The following is a 24420-nucleotide window of genomic DNA, read 5'->3' as shown; positions in this document are numbered from 1 at the left end:
CATTTTTGGAATAGGAGATAGATTTCTCATTCAGTAGCATCCAGGTTTATATATAGAGAGGTTTAACTCTCGGTTGTATTCTGTTTGGTGCAGATGGCAGGTTTATCTCTATTTTTGGATCTGGTAGGTGTTCGACTGGTAGCAGTCAGGTTTTTTTTGGCTGGTCAAGACAAAGGCCTTCAGGATGCCTTGTTTGTAAATAGTGTAACTTGCATGTTGTTTGTGTATGTTGTGTGTTGTTTAGTTTGTGTGGTGTCATTATTAATGACTACTTGTTTAACCCAGACTGCCTGATATATTACTCTTTCCACCAAAATTGTGCCATGGAACAAAGAACTCAAGCACGTCTAATTTTACCAACAGCTCTAGTATATTCTTGGCAAAATCTTTACAATTTGGGAGTTATGATTACTTATTTTAATCATCTATTTCTGGTTTTCATAACCCCTGTTTGCAACACTTATTGTTATATGCAGTCAGTCACTGGGGACTCTAGATTATGATATCTTTTCTGTAAGAAATTGCACGCAGAATGTCACGGCATTGTAAGGCAAATATAGCCCCGAGCTTCTGACAGTGGTATAACGTGACTGTTGGAGATAGCTGAACAACAGATGACCATGTTGAAAGTGATTTTCAAAGCGATGCTAACCCAGGGAGGTAGAACTTGTTGCTGTAAATTGTAGTGGTTAGTGTTTGGGCAGCATGGGGAACTGTAATGGACCGAGCTTTGTTCCAGTTGTTTGTCATGTCTGCAAGAGTGCAATCATTGCTGAATGCTCTGGGTTTTATGTAAAACACAACTGCAGTAAATGAGTGCTGTCAGCAGTATGCATGAACAAAAGTCGACGCATCTTAACAGCTGGTTTCAATCGGTGCATCAGGATTTCAGAAAGTGCATCAATCCAGAACAGACTCGGGTTTTCATGTTGGCCTGGCCAGAATCTTGCCTGGCCGGACACTGGACAGAAAAGCATTGCGCTTGCCAGTTATTATTGAGATATATGAATGTCTTGAACGGGTACTGTATCTGCACCATTCTCACAAGGGGGCAAGTAACAACATCCCAGCATTGTCAGAAGCCTTGATTCAGGTACGCATTGTACAAATAAGAAAAAAAGGCTGGAAAAGAGCTACTGTAGGAATCACAGGCGTCAGTTGCTGATCAACCTCGTGGTTTGAAGAGTGGTAAAGCGAGGGTCAGCAGTGTGCCTGAGCGCTCTGGGTGTTGGTTCCTCAGACCTCAGGCCCTGGGTCTGCAGCGGGGCGTGCCGTGTCGCAGTGGTGATGTGGCAAGCTCCCTGTGCTATGCCCAGTCTTTGGGCCATTAATCATGTGCTCCCACAGGCTGCCCACAAGGACTCGGCACTCTGCAGCCCAGAGGAGTTAACGCTCAGAGTGAAAATGTGCAGAAGCCTGGCTGTGACTGGTAGTCTGGGAACTGTATTTTGTCATGAAGAAAGGTGACTAATGCATTCTTTTTTGCTTGTAGAAAACCGTCTACTGAGACATGTTGAAATGTTAGACCCCTCTATAGGGGTCTTTGAACTAAGCCCCTGTGTGCATTAGAAGGAGCACAAAGAAGAGCAACAAGATGATTCTTGGTCTCGGGGGACTGTGATAGACCATCAAGATTGAAGGAGCTCAATCTCTTCATCCCAGAGCACTGAAGGTTTGATCCAGGTGTACAGGGGTCCAGATAGGTTCAACCCGGTGGACTGTTTCACACTCAGTAGTGAAATCAGGGACACATTCAGTAACAAATAATATGGGGCACTTACTTGAAGAGTAGTGGATGCCTGGAACAGATTTTCCAGCTACTGTAGGTGTTTGAGGCCCAAACTCTGTTTAAGAAACAGCTGGGTGAACTTTTAGGTTCACCGAGCTCCTAAACAACCTAAAAGCAAGATGGGCAGGATGGGCTCTGATTTGCAGAACTTGAAGTTATTTTGTATACCATTTTGGGATCCTTCTGATTAAAAAAAAAAACATAACAAAAATGGATTTTTTTATTGGATCGCAATATATTTGATGTAATGATGTGACTGAGATGTGGCTGTGCAATTTGTCTTGCTCATTTGGCTGGTAATAACAAAAAAGATCCAAGGGTCTTTTATACCTGTTTCTTGAACAGTGTCAGGTAATTTGCCTAAACCGCATGGTTGGGAACCTTGTCCCAGACCACCTTTTGTGTGGAGGCTCTACAAAGGCTTGTGTGTCCATTCTTTTCTCATTCTTACAGTAGCTGCACTTCCTTTTCATTTCCAGCCGTTTCCCTGTGTGCAGTGTATGACAGTGTCTGCACACTACAGATACGGCCCCTCCCACGTGGGGGGCACTGTGCTGCAGGTCTGTACAGAGGAGGTGTGTTCAGCTTTAGGGGTCAAAGCTTTGTGTGCCCTGACAGACGAGCATCCTATAGTCCCCGTGGCAAATGTGTGTGTGCGGGGGGCATCTGAGATTGCGATGTCGGAATGAGGACAGTGCTATCTCAGCGCTTGAAGCCTGCGGTAGGTTATTTGTACAAATATTAATTATTTGCTTACAAAGCCCAGCAGGGAGATTAACGAGTTTTTCAGATCTTATTAGAACACAGGGAAAAAAAAAGACCAGTCTGAATAATGCACATACTATTAGCTGCGCCTGCAAAAGTCCTGGAGATTTACTCCTTTAAACTTAAACCAAGTCAGACGTTTGCTGCTCTTCCATTTCAGATGCAGTGCACAAAGCTCCCAGAATTCAGTGCGGATGAGAAGTGTTGCTGTGGTCGTGTCTGAATTGCACTTTCAGAAAGCGTTTGACTGGTCAAAGTAAAAAAAAAGGCAGTGCGATGTATTAAGAGGATTTTCTTTTGCTGTTTCTCCTGTCTGCAAAGCCTTGCTTTACATTTTCTCATGTCACACAGCAGACAGAGACTCCCCTGTGTTTGATTGGTAGTATATGTTGTAATAGTAGTGATAAATATAATTATATATATTTAATTCAGTATAGCGTTTCTTCTGGTTGCAAATAGTAGTGGCTGAACTGCAAACATTGTAAATGTAAATACAATACAATGTAAATGTGAGCTAGGTGTGTTCACACCATTGTGTTTATCATTTTAATACTCATATGATTCAATACTGATTTAATCATCAGTATTAAAGCAGTACAGTCCAGTGCAGAGTGCAGTAATCCTATATTCTCTGTCCTGTTGCTTCATATGTTATTACAGTGCTATTTGTATATGTGCATTTAACTGATAATTGCTGATAATGTGCATTTAGTCAGTCTAATGCATTTATGTGCTGCATTGTTATTCAATTGATCTGGAAGAGAACTTGGTGAAAGTTCAATCCAATACCCTCAAGGAGATTATGAAATGTAAGACATTCTTTTATTACATTGATTTTATTTCGTACCAAAAAATGTATAAAAAACAAAAAAAATCTCATTTACGATTTTTTTTTTTGAAAAATGTAATTTGTGAAATTAAAGGAGTGGTGTGCGATATCCGTTTACATTTACCTGCACCAAAGGGGAAAGCCTTGCTGGGAAAACTCTCTCCAAAACAAGATCTTCTCAGTCAACGTCCTTTAAAGAAATATAATACCAGATTGTTGCCGAAATGAAGGATTTGCAAGGCTTTCTAGGTATGAGAATGTAGGTGTGACAGCGTCGTCTCGGACGGCGACAGACAGTTGTACTGTATGGAATGTGCTGGTATCACTGTGCAATGCAGGCATGCGAGGAATGATTGGGGAATACCGGGGAAGAGTTACTGCTAGACAGTCCAGTGCGTGAACCTAAAGGTCAGAGGTCAGAAGTGCAGTGAGCGGACAATGTGCTTTTCCTGGGCGGGTTCGAGCAGGTCGGCTGATTGGCCGTGGCAGCGTGTGTGTGCCCCTCTCAGGTGTGCACTCCAGACACACCGGCAACGAGACCTGGCAAATTAGAGTTTCATCTCTCGTCTTCTGGAAATCGCAGAAAAACTGAGAGGGAAATATTGATTGGACTGACCTTTCTCTGGGTTTTTTTTTTCCATTATTTTTTCCATCCAGGAAAGAGAGAGAGATTGATTGAAGGAGTTCAGATTATCACACGCACAGCACAGCAGACACCTGCAAATAAAACCCCATGATTTGCTGTCCCACACGTGCAGTGAGCCTTGGGAATATTACACCTTCGTTAACCTGTACAGTATGTTGAAATGCTAATGCCTTGACCGTTGAGCTGGGTTTAAGGGGAGAGCCCTGCTGAGACTGAGGATTTACCATAGAGATAGTGTTACTGTGACAAAACACCAGGCACATAAAGGATCAACCTTAACTTGCGGAGGAGCATGTCCATCACATAGGGCCTGTTGCACACAGTTACGCAGAAGGCTGACACTGAAACGGCAGTCCTGTGGGAGAATCCGCTATTTTGGGAACATGCAGCGCAACTTGGCAGGACTCTATATTTGTACCTCAGCTAGGACAGTGAAATGCCTCTGTTTATCCCTAACGTGAGGCACTGGATCTCCGGGAGTGCAGGACCGTGCAGTTGGCGGCCCGAGGTCACGGAGTCAGCCCCCGCTGTGGGAGCCCACCCCACCGTGGAGCAGAGGTCTCCGCGGCGTGCCGTGTGTTTATTCTGCGCACGCGGGGCGTTCCAGACCCCCTCCCTGCTCCTGCGGAGCTCTTGAGATAACACAGTCTAGCCATCGCGGCTATATGTTTGCCCACCAGGGCAAACGTGACAGGGAAAATGCGAAAATAAGTAAGATTTCAGCATCGTGCGGTTTTAATGTGCAAAGCCAAAGCCAGCCAAGGCCTGGGATTATGTTACCCTCCTGCGTGAAATAGCATTGTCAGAGAACACAGACTCAACCTTTTGCTAGCTCTGTGTTCTAAGTTGTATTGGGACTATATTGTCACCTCTCGAAGCTTAAATTGTACCGTGATTCTCAGCAAAGTCTTAGCTCAGCAGCACGAGTGTGAAGCAGCAGCACTCTTGCCGTTGAATGGCATGGGAAGGGTGTGCCTGGCTACACTGATCTGCTCTCGGCAGGCTTGCAGAGGTACCCGGGGGGGAGATCGGGAGGAAATTCGGTGCTTGTCTGTGGCGCGGGCTTTCTTGCCACACGCGGTGCCGTGATGATGTGTTAGCGGAGGATTCGCGGCATGGCGTGAGGTGTGAGGGAATTATGAGCAGCGTGTCTGTGAGCCGCTTTCTGGCTGTGCAGAAAGAGACCAGGGATACACTGCTTCTGGTCTAATGTTACCATGGAGACCGTAGGCTGTCTTCCTGTCTCCTGCAACAACTGTTACCCCCCTCGATGCGCAGGTCACGCTTCACACAAGTCATGCTCGGTGTTGCTATTTTTTTCCTGAGTTGGCAGCAACTCCAATTAGGTAGGCAAATTGTCTCTGGCCCTGGAGACTATACCTTGTACTGTACACCTTCATCTAGAAATCACCATTTCCTTTTACCATTGCGTTGTTAATGCAATTTGAAGTCTTATAAAGCATCATCCCCATCTTACTAATGGAGTTCAGTGTGATGTTGTGCATCTGCTATATGCAGCTCAGCAGCTGGTAATAGCTCTTGATGTTCCTTCTTCAGTCATGTGCTTCAAAAGTACATTGTGTGCCTTTCCTATACTTAATATTTTAAAATATTTTTATTCTTTATCATTTTATTTTTAATCAGCACTTAAACATAACAAATGAGTATTGGAACCATTAGCATTTTTTGTGTTTTTTATTAATTCCTTTTTATTAATCTTTTCAGACCACAATTAAGCATTAATAACAGTGTCTTTTTATGGACAAACCAATCAACTTTACTTTACCCATGTACTGTAAGTCATCCAGGACAGCGGTACATCCAAGACCTTAATATACATTTTGAAATGGCAATATTGTTTTTTAATTCAGCTGTGATACTAGAAAGTTATTTTTATGACACCTTCCTTTATGGTCAAAACCATTTAAAAAAAAAGAGTATTGTAAAAAACAGAGTTTGTTGCTCTTTAAATATATATAATATATATATATACTATAAATTTCTGAAAAACAGGACTCTTAATGGAAGTCGCTTATCTGAAAAATAAAGAAGATGAGCAACCAGTGCTTCACTTGGTGTTATTTGTTATCTGTTTTTTTACCGTTAGGTGACATTCTCACTACTTGAGATATGTTTAGATATTTTCATTAATTTATTAGTAGTTTCAACATGATTTATTTCCATAATTCTTGACTCCTCCGTCCCTGTGTTTTGGGGATGCAGCTGTGGTACGTCCAGAGAGCGCTGTGTGAAGTGGGAGCCTGTTGAGGTCGTTGGGCTGGGTGGATGCTGGAGACTGAGGAAGAACAGAAAGGCCAGCTGCAACGTCTGACAGCCTACCGCTTTTCCGCTGGAAAAGAATTGATCCATTAGCTCAGCTGCTACTGTAGGTCACAGGTGCTCAGGTAGACTTCCTGCGTTCAATCAAGATTTTTTAACTATCGCTTAAGAATGTATCGTTAAATATCTAGCACATGTTTAAAAGCACACAGATCAAATAAAATGAGGTTTTATGAAATGGTGCATTTTTTTAACGAAGATGTTCCTATACATAGAATCAAGGGAAATGTAATTTAGCTTTTCGAAAGTGACTGTGTCATAATTAAAGGTGTGGTGGAAGAAAAAAGGAGCAGAATAAATGTGCCTTAGTTTGACCGCTTTATTAAGCTTACCCTTGATTTCATGAAGACTACCATCTCTCTCTCTCTGGCCCAGTTTTGCTGTGCTGGAAGAAAACAAACCGAAAAGGGGGAAAAAACGACAAAAGGCGACTGTGCAAGGCAGTGTGTAAGTGTGGGAAGATGCTGTCTTTAAAAAGACTGGCTTCAGACCAATCAGTGCATTGTCTCTTGATGCGTAAGAGCACATGCCTGCGTGGGATCCACAGCGTTCAGGAATACTGCTTCTGCACAGAGCCATCTGCAGAGCACAGATCCACACGGCGCAGTGCAGAAGACTGAAAACCAAGCAGATCATTCAGGTCTTGAAGGATAGAGTACAGATAATCCCTGAATCATGTCTTGCCTCACCTGCAGTTAAGCATTCATCTCAATTTGCATATATACTGTATACAGTATACAGTAGTATACAGTATACACCGAATGCAGGAGATCATAATTCTTAGTTTTATCGACAAATGGTTGTTTGTAAGGTTTTGGTCAGCATTGGAAAGCATATACAGTACTTGTACCGTACAGTATCTGTCCCTGTCAGAATTAGGCCTATATTGTTATATTTTGACTGAATGGCAGATCTTGATGGTTAGCTCCTAATAGTAGAGCAGTGAGAGCATATCTTCTCCACTCCTAATCCTTCCATACCAGTCACATCCCCTTGTGTTGAGGTTTTACAAAAGCGCTTTCTTTCGATCCTTGTGATACACTGCAGTGTGTGGGTGTGCTTGTGTGTACAGTACATGGGCATGTGCTGTATAAGTGCATTGAATTCCTTCACTTCTCCCTCTCTCAGACTCGCCTTTTTGGTATATTGCTGTTTCTTTGTTAAAAGCTGAAAACAGTGCCATCACTTTTGAATGGCATTTAATTAACACTATTTGCAAAGTACATGGTGAGCTCTTCACCTGATCACAGCGTCACAGGTGACAGAACTGTCTCTTTCTGCACATCCTGTAGCACAGGTCAACAGGAACAAGCTGCAGGCAGCTTGTTCACCTTTGCAAGGACTCACAGCTAACTGACCGCTGACCAGTGATTGATGTGTTTGTATGAACTAGAATGAACACCGTACAGAGCAACAAGCCACATTAGCACAGCAGCTCCAGCAGCAGATACACACAGCACAACATGTTTGTTGGGTTTATTTTTAAAGAATGTTCTAATGAAGACCATGTGTTTTACATTCTTGCACATGGTGCTTTTTCTTACTAGGAATGGCTTTGATGTTCAAGGTGTTGTTATCCAGTGCCTAATGATAAAGCCCTTTCCTTATCCACCCCTATCTGTGCATGCAGTATGTGGCAGTATGTTGTGGTCTTCTTCCTCGTGGCCCGCTGCTCACAGAGATACTGTATGAAGGTTATTAACCCCTGCCCACGTGCCAGTACAAGGAAACAGCGTCCCAGCACCAGGAATGGCTTTGTCTTTTTCAGTTCCTAAGTTTTGCTTCGGCAGTCTCTCTCAATCACTGGAACTCAAAAGGCACGATGCAGTAAAATAGGATTCACTAGGAGTTCAGCAAGCCTTGAGGAAGAAACTCACGTAAAGCAGACAGCTGTTAATAACTGTTTCATTGAACGACACAAAGGTTTCTTAATTTTGGGGGCTAGAGGTGTTTGTATTGCTGTAAGATGCTGCTAAGTCCCCAATTACAGTTACAGCTCAGGATTGCTGTGTAAAATGTCCAGCAATATTTAACAGGGAGGTTCAGTGTATATATACTGTAGAGTACTACATATATTTAATCAAAGGTCATGTTGATAGGGTCTGTGGAAACTAAGATGGAAATCAGTTTTTACTTTGTTCATTTTGTCAAGGAAAAAAAAAGCTTTTAACACTTAAACATTTTTAAGCTTTAAGTGTTTAATTAAGCATTTTTCTCTCCCAGTCTCTCTGGACGTTCTAAATTTTATCCCAGTTTTCCAGTTTTTTTTGTATGTGTGTTTATAAATGCATAAGCTCATTAGTAGAATGGATTTGCAGTAAGGCTCCGATGCAGTCCATCATTGTGTCAGTCCTGGTAAAGCAGATATGTTAAACCCTGCCCGTAAAGTGATGTTTTTTTAAAATGTCATTTGTTGCACTCGGGGGATTTGGTTTTAATTATTTAATTATTTTAGAGCTCTTATTTCTTCTTTTTTTAACCGCAGTGCATAGTTCTCTTGTGATGTTTGTGATTTAAATAGTATCCGTTAACTGTTTCAGTCCCTGAGTAGCGAAAGACTTTCCTTATGTTTCTAAAAAAAGCAGCCAGAAACATCTGCATTTCTTTTAATATTTGGCTCATTTATTTGGTATTTTGTGCAGCAGAAGGTTGAACTATGAGTTATATGCAGATGCGGACTGTACACTGCACTAGTTGTGCTTGTGCGAGTGTGTTTTGTGTTTCGAGTCAAATGGGCTGCATTACTTATCCTTGTCCTCAGAGATTCCGTATTCTTGGGACTCCTGTACATGTTTGCTTAGTGTTGCTGTTTTTTAATGTTGGCAGTGTTTTCTTTTTCAGTTTTAATTATGTGTAAAGCAGAGAAGTGGCCGAGTGCTCTTTCCACAGAGCAGACAGCTGGAGGGGGCTGGGCCGTTCTTCATGGAGACCTCATTTGTCTCTGTCTGAAAACTGGTTCAGACTTTTCTTTGTGTCCTGCAGCTCTGAAGTGATCTATTATTATAGTGTGTATATTACTGCTTCACATCTCTGTGAGTTTTTTCAATGTTTCTTTACTCCACTTCTTTTTATTATACAGTAGCTTGCTCAATTAAAAATCTTTCCTTAGCCTCTGTAGTCGAATTCTATCCATAGTCCTTATCTGTAGGGAACCACACAGAATGAAAAACAGCTTCTTAGATTCAAATAGATCTAGATCTGTAGTTATCAAGGCTTCGGTGCCCAAGACAACATTAGTGAATTAACATATCTGTGCATAATAACAGCATTGACTCCCTTCAGATTTCATTTGGATTTAAGATTTTCTGGAAAATGAGCAAAGACTAAGGGACTCTATCCTCTCAGTGTCCAGCGAATGTTATCCATGTCATGGCTCTGTTTAGTAACAGGAGTTCTGGGAATTGTATTTCATGGCACTGTCTTCATGGACTGATCTGCCTGAATCAGGATATTCCTGGCTGCAGGTGTCCAGTACTCTCCTACCTGTCCACTATGCCAGACTAATTCCGGGAGCGAGCATCCATGGCTGACCCTGCGCTCACCTGTGTGCTCACCTGTGCCGGCTGTTTGTTTGCTTTCGAGTTAAATTGTTCAGTTTTGCTTTTGTTTTTTATTTTTTGTTCCATTTTAAGCGTGTAGCAAGTACGAAAGTGGCACGCTGCACGGTATTTTTTTATTTTGTCCATTTTGACTGCTGTTATACAATACATAAAATGCACAATGTTCAGAGCGAAATGTGTGTAAATGTAAATGTCTAGGACTATCGTATTGAGTATTTTTATTTGTGTCGTGTGTTATTTGTTTGTTTGTTTTTTGTAGTTTTGTATAGTGATGCCTCTGCTTCCAATAGGAGTAGGGAGTCCACTCTGCACCACATGCCGGAGAGCCAGTGACGTTCACCACTGCTAAGAATGATCACCTGCTGCCTCGCGCAGGACACAGAGTGACGCATCATTATTCACAGATGGTTCACTAGGGGTGCCAGCGCAGATCCTTCACTGGAAACACTGCGGCTGCACCTGGTAGAGCAGGGCTGTCCAATGCATCTTGCAGCTGGTTGTGTTGCCTGTTGAGGATCCCTCCCGTTCCACTGTGGACCAAAGTGGCAGATGTGTACTGTACTGTATGTCCCCCAGTGAAGTCCAGGACTTTGAATGGCAATATATTTCTAACATGGAAAAGATCCCATAAGATCTTTACGATTCATAGGATCGGAGCAGAAAATTCCCAAACAGGATCTGAGTAGAAAAGAAGGTGGCTTCTCTGCCATGCTTGTAGATTAATAGTCTCTCTGATGTCTAGTCCACTTTAAAAAGCCAGGTCTGCAGGCTCAGTAGAATCACTTGATGGGTGGTAGACTGGTTACTCACTAACAAGCATGCACACAAAGCAGAGAATTGCAGCCAGTTAACAGCTAAACATCTGTCGACTTAACTTTTTTTGCAAATCAGCAGATTTTTCAAGGGAATATTTTCTCAACTGCCTGCATGTTGAAAGGAAAGAATCTTCTAATACGTAGATTCCCAGATTCAGTACCAGCTCACGTTTTCACAAGTTTGTATTTTTCTCATCTACTGGTAGTGGACAGTGGATCATTCCCACAGCTATTTGCAATCCGGGATGGTCTGACAATGATTAAAGAAGTGCCAATTGTAACAGCTGAAACAGTTTGTGTGTCCCTAGATTAGCATTTGACCTTGTCATTTCCCGGTGTTACCAGTGACCTCATTGTTCACCCTGTGCTCACAGGTTTGCTGAGTCCTACAAGGAGACAACAGGGTAAAGTGCTTCAGTTCAGCTATAACATATGTCACTGTCTCATCAGATCTTCTGCGAGAGTAATAATACAGAGAAGGCTCACGCGGGACCTCTGTTATTGTTTTTGCAAAGTGCAGACATAATATATAATTTAGGAGGTGAAACCTTCGTCTTCACTATGAACATACAGTGTTTTGCTCTGGTGCTAGTCTGCATTCCCTATGCATGGAAGGAGTCGTGGTTCCCCTCTCCATGGGTGTCAGCTCAGATTATCTTGTATCAGAGCTCTTGGAGATGCATTTAAACCTCAGTGCCTGCAGCAAGAGCTCAAGGGCTGGAGGAAACATACAGGAATTAAGTCATAAAGTCACTTCCCAGTTACTGAGAAGCTAAGGTGCCTTGGAGCACAGTGGTACCCGCCAACATTGAGAGCTATACTGAACAGTGATGTCATGCTTGCTTTTAGGTCGTATTAGAAGAGGGAGGAGTTTGTTTAGTTGCAGTGTGATTGTTGGTAATACCAGGAAACACATGACAGGCAGGTGTTAGGCCGGACTGTCACATTTCTGATGACCAGGTAAATGCTGTTTATTTGCATGTTGCCCAATCAGAGCTCTTTAATGACATCTCTGAATTGGGAGCTGAATGCATTTCAGCTGTCATCAGCAGGCAGGTGAACTATCATGATTACTGTAGCACTTGAACATCAATGAGAGATGATCTTCATCTCTCATGTAAACTATCTGCTTTCTCCCTTGCAACCCATTTTTTAAAAGACTTTTCTGGCCAAGAGGTAAAAGAAACCAGACTGCACTGATGTCCAGTGATGTGCACCGAGCACAATCCGTATGTTTTCTTTTTTGACACCGGAATGTGCACTGTCATGGTTTCGTCCTATATGCATTGTCATGGTGTCATCTCCGCTGCTGGTGTCATTGCACACAATGGCAGCTACACTTCCTGTCGCTCTGTTGCCCTCGGCTCACGGTGCCTGGTGCTCGTGTGCAGATAAGGAAAACCATGTCCTGCAAATTCCTGCGCCATGGACTAGTGCGGTGTGAACAGAAATCCCAGACCCCTCTTTGATCTGTTCCTTGATCCCCTTTCAGAAGATAGTCCGCTGGTGTTATTTATTGCTCTGCCACCAGTCTCTACTGTTAGGGTTGGCAAGAGGAGGAGAAAGAAGAGAGCCGACTGCAGGAGTAGTTGAATTCAGGATAGAAGAAAGCCTGTACTGAGTCTAAAATTCATTTCTGTAAGAGAACCGTTGCTTGTAGTAGTACTTGGACCAGTACTGTATTATTGTCAGTTTAAGTAGTAATAGATGAGAAGAAACAAAAGAGATAAAGTTTGTCAAAGTTGAAGCAAGAGTTAAAAGAGTAGTTCTTTCAGTAGCAGTTGGGATTTTAGTAGCAGTGGTCATGGTTTGAAATACAAGCAGTATTAACTGTAGCTGTTAGTGTAATAGTCATAGTAGCAGTTGGAGTAGTGTTCATGGAAACAGACGTAGTTGAAGTGGAAGTGAAGGGTCAATTAGTACTATAAGAGCATTCATTATTAATCCTTGACATGAATTTATACCGCATATAAAGGTTTCAGACAATGATAAACAGCCCAGTTAGGTACACAACTGGGCATGCCAGGGTTGGAAAGATTCATCACAATAAAAAAAACTAGAAGAAAAGTGAAGATGCGGAAAGTGTCAAAGACCACATCTTGGAGGAGAGCTCTGTAACTTCATTTAATGAAGGAAAACCCTCACCCACTGCCCACCCTCTTCCCCCCACCCGTCCCGCAGACAGCACAGGGCAGCGGGGTGGGGTGAAGATTCTGCTCCTTTTATCCCGCCCGTCCAGGGGCCTGTGGCCCAACAAGCACAGTAACCTGACCCCAGCCTCCCTGACACACTGTGGTTAAGTGTTTCCATCTGTTCCCTGTTTCTCTCCTCGCTCATGACCCCTCTCTCTCTCTCCCTCTCCCTCTCCCTCTCCCTCTCCCTCTCGCTCTCTCCTTCTCTGTCTCTGTGTCTCTCTCTCTCTCTCCCTGTCTCCCTGTCGGTGTGCGTCTCTCTTCTCCCAGCCCCCCTGCGGAAAGCAAAGTTTGTGGAGAGCCCTCGCATTCCTGAATCAGAACTTGGCTCCCCTACACACACCACCTCCCCTGCTCAGAACCCTGACCTGGAGTCGTACTGTCCTGGTAAGGCTGCCATCTTGTTGTGTCAGGTTTTAAAGCTTGTATTGTTTGTTTTCTGTGTCGTTTATCTGTGTGTGCGTGTGTGTTTCCTGCTTTTTAAGCCATCCTTTGAGCTGACCTGAAGAATGCTGAGTTGCAGTATTGAGTGAATAAGAGGCAGTTTCTCTTCCACAGTGTGCTGTGCTGAAATACGCTTATATCCGCGCAAACATCTTAACATCTTCTTTTGGTTACTGCAGAATCCAAGCCAGTAACAGTTAAGGAATCCTGTGGTATTAGCATCCCTTCTCAATCCTCTGAATAAAGAAAAATGTGTACATAAAATATATTATTTAACAGCTGAAATTCACCAAGGTTAGAAGAATGTTATATCGGAAATCGTGTGATGTATTTGTAAAGGAATTGTGTTTTTCTCTTGTTCTTCAGAGGTGGGAATTAGTGTTACAGGCAGAGCTCCTTCAGTCTGGATCAGTTGATGGTATTAAACGTGTACTGTATAATGGATAGGCTTACAAGGAAGGTCTTGGCCAGAGCTTTCTGCAAACATGAGTGTTTCTCTATAGAGAGGTTTTCTACAACCTGTGCACAGACATGCAAATGAATAACTCAAAACCGTAGCGATTGTGGATTTTTTCAAATCTTTTGTTTATTGTGGTTAAGTACAGAGATTGGATTGTGTTCTGTTCATTTTTCCTCCACTGTGCTTTGTCTTTCCAGTCTCGTGTACACATGGGTCAGGTTGGGCTCTTGTCAGTGCGGTGTCCAATACAGTGTCGGGGTGCCTCCCACTCGGGCTGGCCGTGCTGTAGAGCTATTGTACTTGCCCTGTGCTCAGTCTCAGGGTGGCATCTCGCATGGCTTTCGAAAGCCCGTTTTCCTTGAGGAGGTCTAGTAGGACTAGTAAGCAAGAAGACAAAAGCTGCCCAGCATCCATAACTTCCATTGAATTTCCAAGGATTCCTGTAGGAACTGGTGCTCTTGGACAAGGAGTGGCAGTGGCCGGTGGAGGAGTGGAGATTCCACTTGGCTCAGGGCCAAGTCTTGTTGAGCGTGCACAGTGAGATTCCTTTGGAATCGCATGGCAGGACTACACCCCCGGATGGGACACCAGGCCTTCGCCGGGCACACACACAGAGGCACGTATGCCAGTGTGTCTTCAGGAGGTGGGGGGATACCCGGAGGCAACGCACGTGAACATGAGAACATGCAAACTCCACACAGGGGGGCACCCCAACAGGATCCAAACCCAGGATTATTTTTCTCCCAGCACTCTCCCTTCTTCATTTTCCAACAGTCTCTCCTCTCTTTAAGTCTTATAGCCAATAATCCCCCGTATTAATCTAATTCTTCTTCAAATCTGCATAGCAGCTGAAGTATCCATGCCATGTCGGTGAGATACGAGTTTTGGTTTCCCTTTTCCCATATGTGCTGATAGCGCAAACGGGACAGGCAGCGATCCAGAGGCTGCTGCAGTTCTGTCATGACAGTGGCAGAGCAGAAGGAGGAATCTAAATGAGACGTTCAGTGCACTGCAGGGCTTAGAATTGCGTTCTTGAGTCAGCATATTTTCTCATGTTTTTTTTTCTAAGAATGTAAACCGCCACCATTTAAAACATGATTGACCCTTTCCTGGGATTTTACAGCAAGTAAACTTCGGTACTGAGCAGCGCCTGCTTTTGCGAGTTTTGTGATAATTGCTTTTTTCCTTTTTTTCATGTGAAACGGATATGACTCGGATGGATTCATTATTCTCCAGTGGTTTTTACTGTATAGTATTTTACAGGACTCATTTCTGTGCTTCTTAAAGCTTTTCTTGGCTTTTGTTCATGGTAGAAAACAACACTGTTAATACAAATTTTATAGTTTACTTTATTATCAGATGCAGAATATTTCTGCTCTATTGGCACTTTCATGAAGGAAGAAGAAACATAGCCTGGATTGAACTTGCACTAAATGTCATGAAATGGTTTCTCAGTCCTGTATTGAGAACTGATTAGCTACACTACAGAGTGCCACTAACAGGTAGGCTTTGTAAGTAGTAGCATGGTACACCAGCCAATCTGGCATAATTTACCGTTTAAGTGAAAGCTGGAACTCTTTCTCAGAATGGCATGTGAAAAAGAGTGGATCACTGATCGAAAATACACATGAAAATGTCGTCTGTGAAAGGCAGGCTTTCTGAGTAAACCTTGTAGTCTAAACCTTCCGGTTCAAACCTAATTGAATTGAATTGGTAGTGGGGCCTGGAGGATTCAAGCTTGTGGTATTTTCAGTGCGAGTCTGTACTGTTGTTCATACCAGCTCTGGCTGAGGAGCAGTGGATCTGGACGAGCAAAGGAACAGCCCAAGACCCCGGCCTGCAAGATTCCCATTCTGGTGCGCAAGCTGGAGAACCAAAGCTGATTAAGAGCAGATGTCTCCAAACTGAGAAGGAGCATCAAAAGGACAATAAATCTTGATTCCATGTTATTTAAAAAAAAAAGATAATGGAAGATGTCAACGTCATTAAGAGATGACTTGGACGGAACTCTCTGCTCTTCTGCACTACGGTGGACTCTGAATTGAGCATCAGCCTGTATCGACACAGAACTCAGCTGGGTTTTCTCTGAGCCAGTAACTCTGCTGAGGAGAAACCACTGCTCTGCGCTGAGATTCAGGGATTGACTCACTGAGAGGCAGACACTGCATGAGGAAGCATTGAGGAAGCTGTTGCTTGAACTCCCTGGTAAGATCAGAAAGTTGGCAAGTCTTGAATGACAGTCATTTATAATGATGAATGCTCCTCAGGGTGCTTGTATGGCATGTTCTCTTCTTACGTATACAGTTTTTGTTTGATTTGTTTTTTTTCCTTTTTCTTCTGCTTGAAAAGGAATTACTCCTGATCTGTGTAGCGTAAGCATCTGGCACTGACTGTCAGACATATCTTATTGGTTTGTTCCAATATTATGTGTCACTCACCTCCCTGGTGCTTGGAGCTTATTTACTTTTACTTTACAGTACTAGGAAGTGCAGGCAGTGTGATCTTCCTCAGTACACATGATTGCAGTTCTGCTTGTCGCAGGCAGGTGTCTCCGTGTTGCAGCGCAGAAGGGCACACCACACATAACGAGGGTACAGCCTTAGAGGTGAAGGAGGCAGGAAATGAGCTCAGCTAGTGTCAGGCACGGGGGAGAAATCTGTCCAGGTGTAATGTACCTGTACCAGAATTTTGCTAGTTCCCCAAGGATCTCTTGCCTCTTTACTATCGGTTTCATATATGAGATTTGACACAACTATTAAACCCCTCGTGATTGTGGAGAATCAACGTGCGTTGTGTGGCATAGAGGAATAATACAAAAGTCTGCGTTATAATTTCCTTTGCCCAGCTTGCAGAGCTTCTGACAGTTAGCTAAATTTGATGCTACTGCTTGATGTGACTGATTTACTGTCTAGTGCCATTTAAGAGTAAATGCGCTAAGTCAGGACACTAGTCTTCTCCAGACTGTGATGAAAGCCACAGACGCTGCAATCTTGGGGTCCAGGGTCTGAGAAGCTGTGGTTAGTGCAACAGAATAATGGCAAGAAATTGCTCCAGGCAATACCAGACAGCAAGTCGCTGTATAGAATTAAAATGCGCTGTAACACTGTGATTCCTGCACCAAACCTTTTCAAAGCTATTTCACACCTTACGCCTGCAACCATTTTCATAAACTGTACTTAAGGTGGTTTGGCACAGAAAGTGCGGTCGGGTGCGTTTGATGGCACAAATTCGCCACATTGTTTATTCGCACCACAGCTAGCGAAATGGTAGTGAGGTGTTTCTGCCATCAAGTGTAGCTCTAGTTCATCTAGTGAGGCATGATGGGGTAGGTGGCCAACATGCTGTAGGTTTTGGGTGCCTCTGATGGAGAGGCCATGGGGGTGGTGATGAGAGCTGTCAGTTCTTCAGAATAGGCGCAGAGATGGCTGGGGGGGTCCCCCGTGTTTTTGTTTGCTGGGTGGCGAAAACTATTCCGATCACATCCTCAAAAGTCCAGAATTGAGGACACAGCTCGGAATTGGACAGAAGTGGAGAAAAGCTGGAAGGGAAAAACTACCCCGGAGGACACAAGGGACTACTTGTGGAACGCCTAAAACTTTGTCGGATGTGAATTTCATGTCTCATTTCCGCAGGTGATCTTTGAGAAATCCAAAAAAGCACCAAAACTTCTTCGTTTTGACAGGTTCAAAAATGTAGAACAATACAGAATAATCGCAACACGGGAAACCGTGTCAGAATGGAATGTTCAGTAACGAGTACATCCAGGTGCTGTTCAGCACATTGTGTACCTTCACAGTCAGATCTTACTAACGGTAAATACTCCCTGCTTGTGTTTCTATCTGATTCACCCGTTGGGGGGGAAAAACCCTGGGAGAAGTGTTTTTCCGATGCCCGTGGGCTTTTCCAAGCCGCCACTAAGAGACTCAAGAGAAAGCAGATGGCAGATGGTGTCTGGCGTGTCCTGACACTCGCGGACGTTGTCGCCGTCGACAACTACAGAAAGCTAGCGGAGCCCCCAGACACCGGGGGGGGGGACGGATGGCCTTTTAATTATCTGGGCCGGTTTTACCTGAGAGTGGGATAGTGGGATTACAGTAATGTTAACGGATTAATTATCTGCATTCTCCCCCAGTCCCCGACAGGCAGTTGGCTCTCCTGAGAGACTCGCAGGCAGGTCGTGGACAGCCAGGGAGAGGCGGATTCAGAGAGCAGGAAAGCATTCCACAGCGCGCAGATAGTTTCCATGACAACCATCCGTCTTCCCATTTAAGAGCAGAGGAATCTAAGGCTGCTGCTCGCAACATAATGTAGTTTTTTTTTTCATTTCTAGGCGGAAGATTATTCCCTTCTCCTGTGATAAAAAGCCTTTGTTGTTATTTGTTATTTGCCGATCAATGCGTTACGGGTTTTGTTATGAAAATTCGAGGTTTTCTCAAAGGAAGAGAAAAATAAATAAATTTAAGTATCGCTAATCTTTTTTTTTTGTTGTTGTTGTCTGCTGTATCTGCACATTTTCGGTGTCCCGGGGGAAATTGTAATCAATGAGATATAATCCTGTTACTATAATTGCCATTTTCAGCAGATCTTAACAGAACATCTCATAACCTGAAAAAAGAAATACTAGCAGGTTCCCATGTAGGATCTGGGGTAAATACAGCCCTGTGGGTTATTGACACAATGACTTGCTAGGCTCTCATTGTATCCTGCAGTGGACTGTTGGTGTTAGGTGAAATGTTTTTTGTTTACTTCTGTTGTTGCTGTTTGTTGCTGTTGGTCTTTTGTTTTATATACTGCAAAAATAAAAAAATAGGAGAGGGGTAAAATTCAGCATTTTGGCCTATTGCCAGCCTTACCTCAAGTGGAGATCGCAGGTGGCACTCGGGCGGTGAGTGAGATAACGTTTCTGACAGCCATACAGACCTGCAGTTAATGCACATCAGCTTTTAAACACGTCTTTGCTGCATGTGTCCTGCATTGTAGAGACGCCAGGAGCATGGAAGTCCAGCCACCCCTTTGCTCTCCCTCTGAACTTCCAGACCACAGTGCATTGGTCTTTGATCACTCTTCCCCGTGGGCAGTTTGCTTGCAGAAACAAAGGAAGGAGGCTCAGAATATCCTCCATGCTTTAATCAAGAACACAAGGAAACTAGACGCACATATTTAAAATCCAATTTAAAAGCCAAGCCTAATTTCTGCTTCAACTTTGAAACAAAGACCTGACAACAAAAAGTGAGAAAAAGGAGAATGCACATTTACTGTAGGACCACTGATAGTGTGCACTGTACACAGAGGTTAGTGGGTGTCAGGAACAAGCCGTACTGCCATGTTTATGTTGCAGCTTCCTTGGGATCGTTCCCGGTTTGTCTGGATTTGATCCTCAGATAAAGAAGCTACTCACTACCAAAAGAGCAAGATGGATTTAATATCGCTTCTAGTCTCTAACTTATGCTGTACACGTATGTCTTATTAATAAATACTGCACATGGTCATAGTACAAAGTGATTGCAGCTTTTGCAAGGCACGGTCTGATATCTGTAGGCCAAGACACTACCGACCTTCGGAGGACAGAGCCTGGCTGTAGCATGTGAACATTCTCCTGTCTTGTTTTTAGAATGGTCTGATTAGGATACTGCCTCAGGGCTTCCAGTCTGTGCCTGAGGGCTGCTGTTCCTGCTCTCAGGCAGGACCGGCTGCTGTGTGCTCCACTGTCTCCCTGTTAGCATCCGCTGCAGGCTGGAGTGAGCGTGGCTGCCTCTGTCCATTAGCTGCACCACTCTTTACTCAGAGCGGCTCCAGGTGGCCCATCCAGCACTGCAGAGCCCGTGTCAGGAAAGGAACAAGATCCCTGCAAAGATGAAAAAAAGAGGAAAAAAACATGGTTGAAATGGAAAGAAAACTAATTTCCACTGCACTTCAGAAAATATCGTGGCCATTGCTTCAGGTGCTAATTTAAAGGACATTCATTGTTAGTAAGCGTGTCAGTGCAGCAGATGCTGCAGTTTGAGGCCTGAAGGATTGTCTCGGCCGTCTGCTGGGCTGAGGGCGTGTTGAATTCGACCGGTCAGGTGGGTTGCTTGCCCGACCCCTGGTCGTGTTACCTGTTAATCCGGTCAGGCCTGCCCTGCCCAGCGGTCAGCGGTGCGCCATTCAGCAGCTTGTTGTCCACATAACCTTCAAAAGAAAAAAACGAGCTCGGAAAGTTGAAAAGCTGGTTATCAGTAAAGGGAAAGTTAACCCCCTTTTGCTGCTCCGGTAGCTGACAGGTTACTTTTTTTAGAATGTTTTTGTTGTCTTGGAAAGTACTGTACAGTGAATTGGCTGTGGGAAGTTACAGTAGCTTGGTAGACCGTTCCTTTCCTGAATTCTTAGCTTTGTAAAAAGAAACTGAAGTGCATCAGTTGTTCGGTGTTTCTGCTCTGTGGTGTTATGCTGGTGGATACCTAAACCCTGAAAATGGCTTATTGTGCTCGGTTGTCATTTGGCTCAGCTTTTTATAGCAATATATTTTGGTGTACCTCTTTTTCCATTTGACCCATTTCATCATCTCTCTGATAAAGAGACTCCTTAATCCTCCCACAGGTTTTTTCTGGTTGGTCTCCTGAAGATTTTGCACCGAGCTTCGAGAATAATTAGTCAGGAGGACAGCTACTCGTTCTCCTCTCAGCATCACACGCGTCTGCAAGCTGTCTGAAGATATTTGCGTTCTTTCATAAAAGACAGGTTTCTTCTTAAGATTAATCCTTCTTTTAAAGTAAAGCCCTTGGTGAACTCCGAGTGTGAGATCTGACATCTCCAAGGCAGGAGTGTTTGTTTCCTGACATGACTTTGACTGACAGATTCAGAGCAACAAGCCTTTAGCACCTTAAAGTTACAAGTATATTAAATCTTTCATGTTCAGTGTGTTCTTCCCCGTTTTATGTAAGGGCCACTCTTCTTAGCCCTTGAAAGCCTAATGTAAGTTTTATCCAATAATTTTGTTAATACTGTACATAGAATTACAGAAAGAAACTTTAATCAAAACATGAAATAAGAACAAATGAAGCAGACTTTGGCAACTTTTGTGACTAGTGTTGAGTACCAGTTTTGTGACTCAGATTGATTAACTTGGTACGTCTTTGGATTTGCTGTATTCAAAGGTACTTTTCCCAGATGTGCACTTTGTGTTTGGGGATGGTGTGTTTTAAATCCAATGTAAATTGGATGCCCTCTTTTATTAGGAGACCTGGTCCGATTTTGTGGTAACTTAAGGATGAAATAGGTGGAAAGGTCCTAGAAATGGCAGCAAGAGTTCAATAAGATTCAGAAGGGGGAATTGTTCATCCTGCGTCCAGAAATATCTCCCACATTTATTTTTCTAAATAAGCCTGAAGCCTTGAGGTTTAAACTAGAATTCCATGTGAATTTGTGCGTTTTCCCTTTAAAGGTGCTTATAAGTCTTTAAAAGGAAAATGATCATGTTTTCCAAAAATGTTCTGTTCCTTATCACTGTCCAGGACTCCCTGAAGTCCAGATTTGGCATTTGTTTAGCCAGCACACAAAACCTTTTTAAATGTTTTAAACCTGCTAAATCATACAGAGTTCCTAATATGGTGGAAATGCGGAGAACAAATACGGGTTCTTTATATACACTATTCCTAGCAGCACATGGGAATATACAGTATAAAACCACATTTCTAAGAACTGTCTTTTAAAATAGATACTAGGGGTGACGAAGGAATGGAAATGTTTGTACTGCACGCTTGTGGGCTGTTCAGATCGAAACGTTCTGAAGTTGCAGCAAAGGGCTCTTTGATTTGGGTTTACAGTTTCCTCGTAGTCATGCTCACGCCTTCCTGCTTGTAAGCTGAGATGTGTTGTAAGAATTGGAAATCCCACCCCTGTTCTCCGCTCCTGGAGGTGCATTTCCCCCGCACACGCCTTGCAAAAATTTGGAGACAGGGAGGTGATGAGATGGCTTCCTTCCTTCCCTCTCCCTACTCTGTAAGAGCTCACACCCCCACGCATGCCGGCTCGCTCACTCAACACTGTCTGTACTCGAGAGGGCTGCTCTCTTTTCCATCACTCCAGTCACACCAGTATTGGCGCACATGTGGGTGCTCGCTGGGATCCAGCCTCCTGGCTGCAGGAAGAGTAGGATCTGGCAGCGGCAGGTTGCTGAAATTCCTCTTGGGGCACCTGGCTCTGTGGGAACTCAGGTACTCTGTGCCCTCAGGCTGCAGGATTCCTCCTGGTGCAGCTTCTCACTCCGAGCTGATGGGAGAAGATTTTGCCAAGGAATGTGCTGATTCTGCGTTGTTCCTGAAGTTGACGTATTGCGACAGAGCGCACAGAAGGAAAACCAACATACCAGGCAGCCTCGCCGCTCTGCGCCCTTAATCGACAGTGGTTAAAAAGTGGCTGTTTTTTCACTCTGATGGCCAGGAGAAACTTTTCCCCACACAGTTTTACATTTCTTCTCAAGACTTGGTCTGTCGTCTCTGCCAGCAGAGCCTCTGTTGGTTTTTTTGCTTTCTGGTTGGTGTGTGTGTCATTCAGGTAAATTATTAGGTCTTCGTGAGAGGCAGGCTGTCTTCAAGGTGTACTCACAGCTAATCTGGATTTAAATAACAAGGCAGTATGCCATGGTCAGGCTTAGGAGAGGCTCAGTTACAGTCTTTCAGTGCCAGTGTGGCTTAATATCCAATATGATTACGACTGGAACTACGCTTGTGAACATCAGCATGGTGATCTGCACAGTGATTCACTTCACTTTTCACTTCAATCATTTTAAGCGTGACAGCAACTGAGCCTTACCTAACCTAATGGGCAATCGAGGGTTTTCATGATCTATTGCATGTGGTGAAAGAGATTTCTGCTGCTGCCTGGGCATTACAAGTCTGCCTTTGGACCTACGTCATCTTAACAGACTCTCCAGCACCTGTATGCTGAGGGAGGTGTTTAAAGCCTAGAAATCTGCAGCCCCTCCTAGCCTCCCCAAAGAACAAAAAAGTAAACAAGTGGATCTTGATGCCAGAAAGATCTTTTCAAAGGTTGTTTGTCTGGAGGGGCAGGTTACGTTTTGGTTTTAGGAGCTGGGGAAGCACAAGTTGAGTGGCTGATTGCTTGTTCCGAGTGGTCAGCGATGGTGTGATTGGTCTTAAGAAACTGACTCTTCTGAGTTTGGAGATTAATAACCAATGAGGTGTGCATCCTGACTTGGGCAAGGAGCACAGAGTAACTATCACTTGCACTTCATGTGTGGAACATAAACAGGGGAAAGAAATAATTTGTAAGAACAACTTCTCCTAAGTCAACAAATAATTATTTTTCTGTCTGCGTGTAGCAGGAGAATATCATAAACACTATGATTATATGGTTTTATTAGAAGTATAAATTAGGTTTGAAGTTTTCGGTTTTTATTTTTGATCGCATGATGTACTTTTAAGTGTGCCACTGTATCCAGTTTCATAACAAAACAGCCATGCTGATGATGGAACAAGGGTCAGCTCCAGTAACCTTAGATGTCTAATAAATTGTTTCACCTTATTTGTGTTTCCAGCAGTGAAACTGCTCACTTCTGCATTTTCACCAGCATTTTATTTCTGTAGAATCCTAATGTAATTTATTTTTTCAGAAATAGAAACAGAATTCAACCAACACAAACTTTTGTTTTTAAAATCTCAGATGATGATGATGGTGATGAGTTTTTTTATTATCGTTGTTATTGTTTTTGTTGTTATTTTTGAGCTCACTTGAGCTTCTGTAACATATATCAAGAAAGTCCAGAGGCCATTTCACTGGCGCCCCCTGGTGTTTGTTTGCAGTGTCTCCTGACTGTAATCCAGACACTTCACGCAGATTTATCCTGGCTGACTGTGTCCTGTCTCCCCCTCTTTTCCCAGGGGAGTCGAACCAGGAGCTGGGCCCCCCTCCCTCGGTGGATGAGGCTGCCAACACCCTGATGACGCGGCTGGGCTTCCTGCTGGGAGAGAAAGTGAGCGAGGTGCCTCCCGGAGCCCAGTACACCATGGAGGAGCAGGACGAGAACCAGGTACAGCCCCCTCTCTCCCACGCCCAGTCCCTCTCTGTGCAGCAGAAGCATGGCCCTCACCACCAGCTCTGTGCTGCCATGTCCGCCTGCTGAGAAATTGTTGATGCTGCTGTTCTTACTTTCCTCTTGTTTGGAATTTCTTATTTTAATTCAGAAATGCTGCTTAGAAACCTGCCTTTATGGCTGTATCTCCCGTACTGCACAGCAAGAGTCAGGAGCTGTGGACCCTCTCCTCTGACACGCCCACCTCTCGGGGCCTTTTGACATGTGTTAGCCCTCCTGCAGAGCTTGCAGCGCGGCTCTGTGCAGTAAAACGTCTCTCTCTGACCCCACTGCAAGTTTGCACATTTTAAGAAGGTGGGAGGAAACTACGGAGCCCACAGAAAATCCACATGGGCATGCAAAGGGCATGCAAAGTCCACAAAGAAGCCCCAGTCCTCCAATGTGTTGCACACAGTTAACCTATTTTTTACATTCATATTTTGGTACTGATTAATACAGCTGGGTTTGGAACAATCTGAATAAATGACCTTGCTCAGGGGTACAGACG

General features: G+C 43.8%; 1 protein-coding gene across 3 annotated transcripts in view; it reads left to right on the top strand.

Moving 5' to 3' along the window:
* The window catches only part of LOC148814645 (protein TANC2-like), a 225536-nt gene that overhangs the window by 147761 nt on the left and 53355 nt on the right, over positions 1-24420 (top strand). For 2 of the 3 annotated variants that reach the window (XM_088906067.1, XM_088906069.1), the window contains 2 exons: positions 13207-13323; positions 23722-23870. In XM_088906067.1, the coding sequence (XP_088762193.1) occupies positions 13207-13323; positions 23722-23870 (266 nt within the window). The remainder of the gene's footprint in view (positions 1-13206; positions 13324-23721; positions 23871-24420) is intronic. The other variant, XM_088906068.1, reaches the window with a different exon arrangement.

Source organism: Atractosteus spatula, chromosome 26 (genome assembly GCF_055471065.1).
Source record: "Atractosteus spatula isolate fAtrSpa1 chromosome 26, fAtrSpa1.hap1, whole genome shotgun sequence".
In the NCBI taxonomy this organism is placed as follows: domain Eukaryota; kingdom Metazoa; phylum Chordata; class Actinopteri; order Semionotiformes; family Lepisosteidae; genus Atractosteus; species Atractosteus spatula.
The sequence above is the reverse complement of the archived record's forward strand: the minus strand, read 5'-3'. Positions and strand labels throughout refer to the sequence as shown.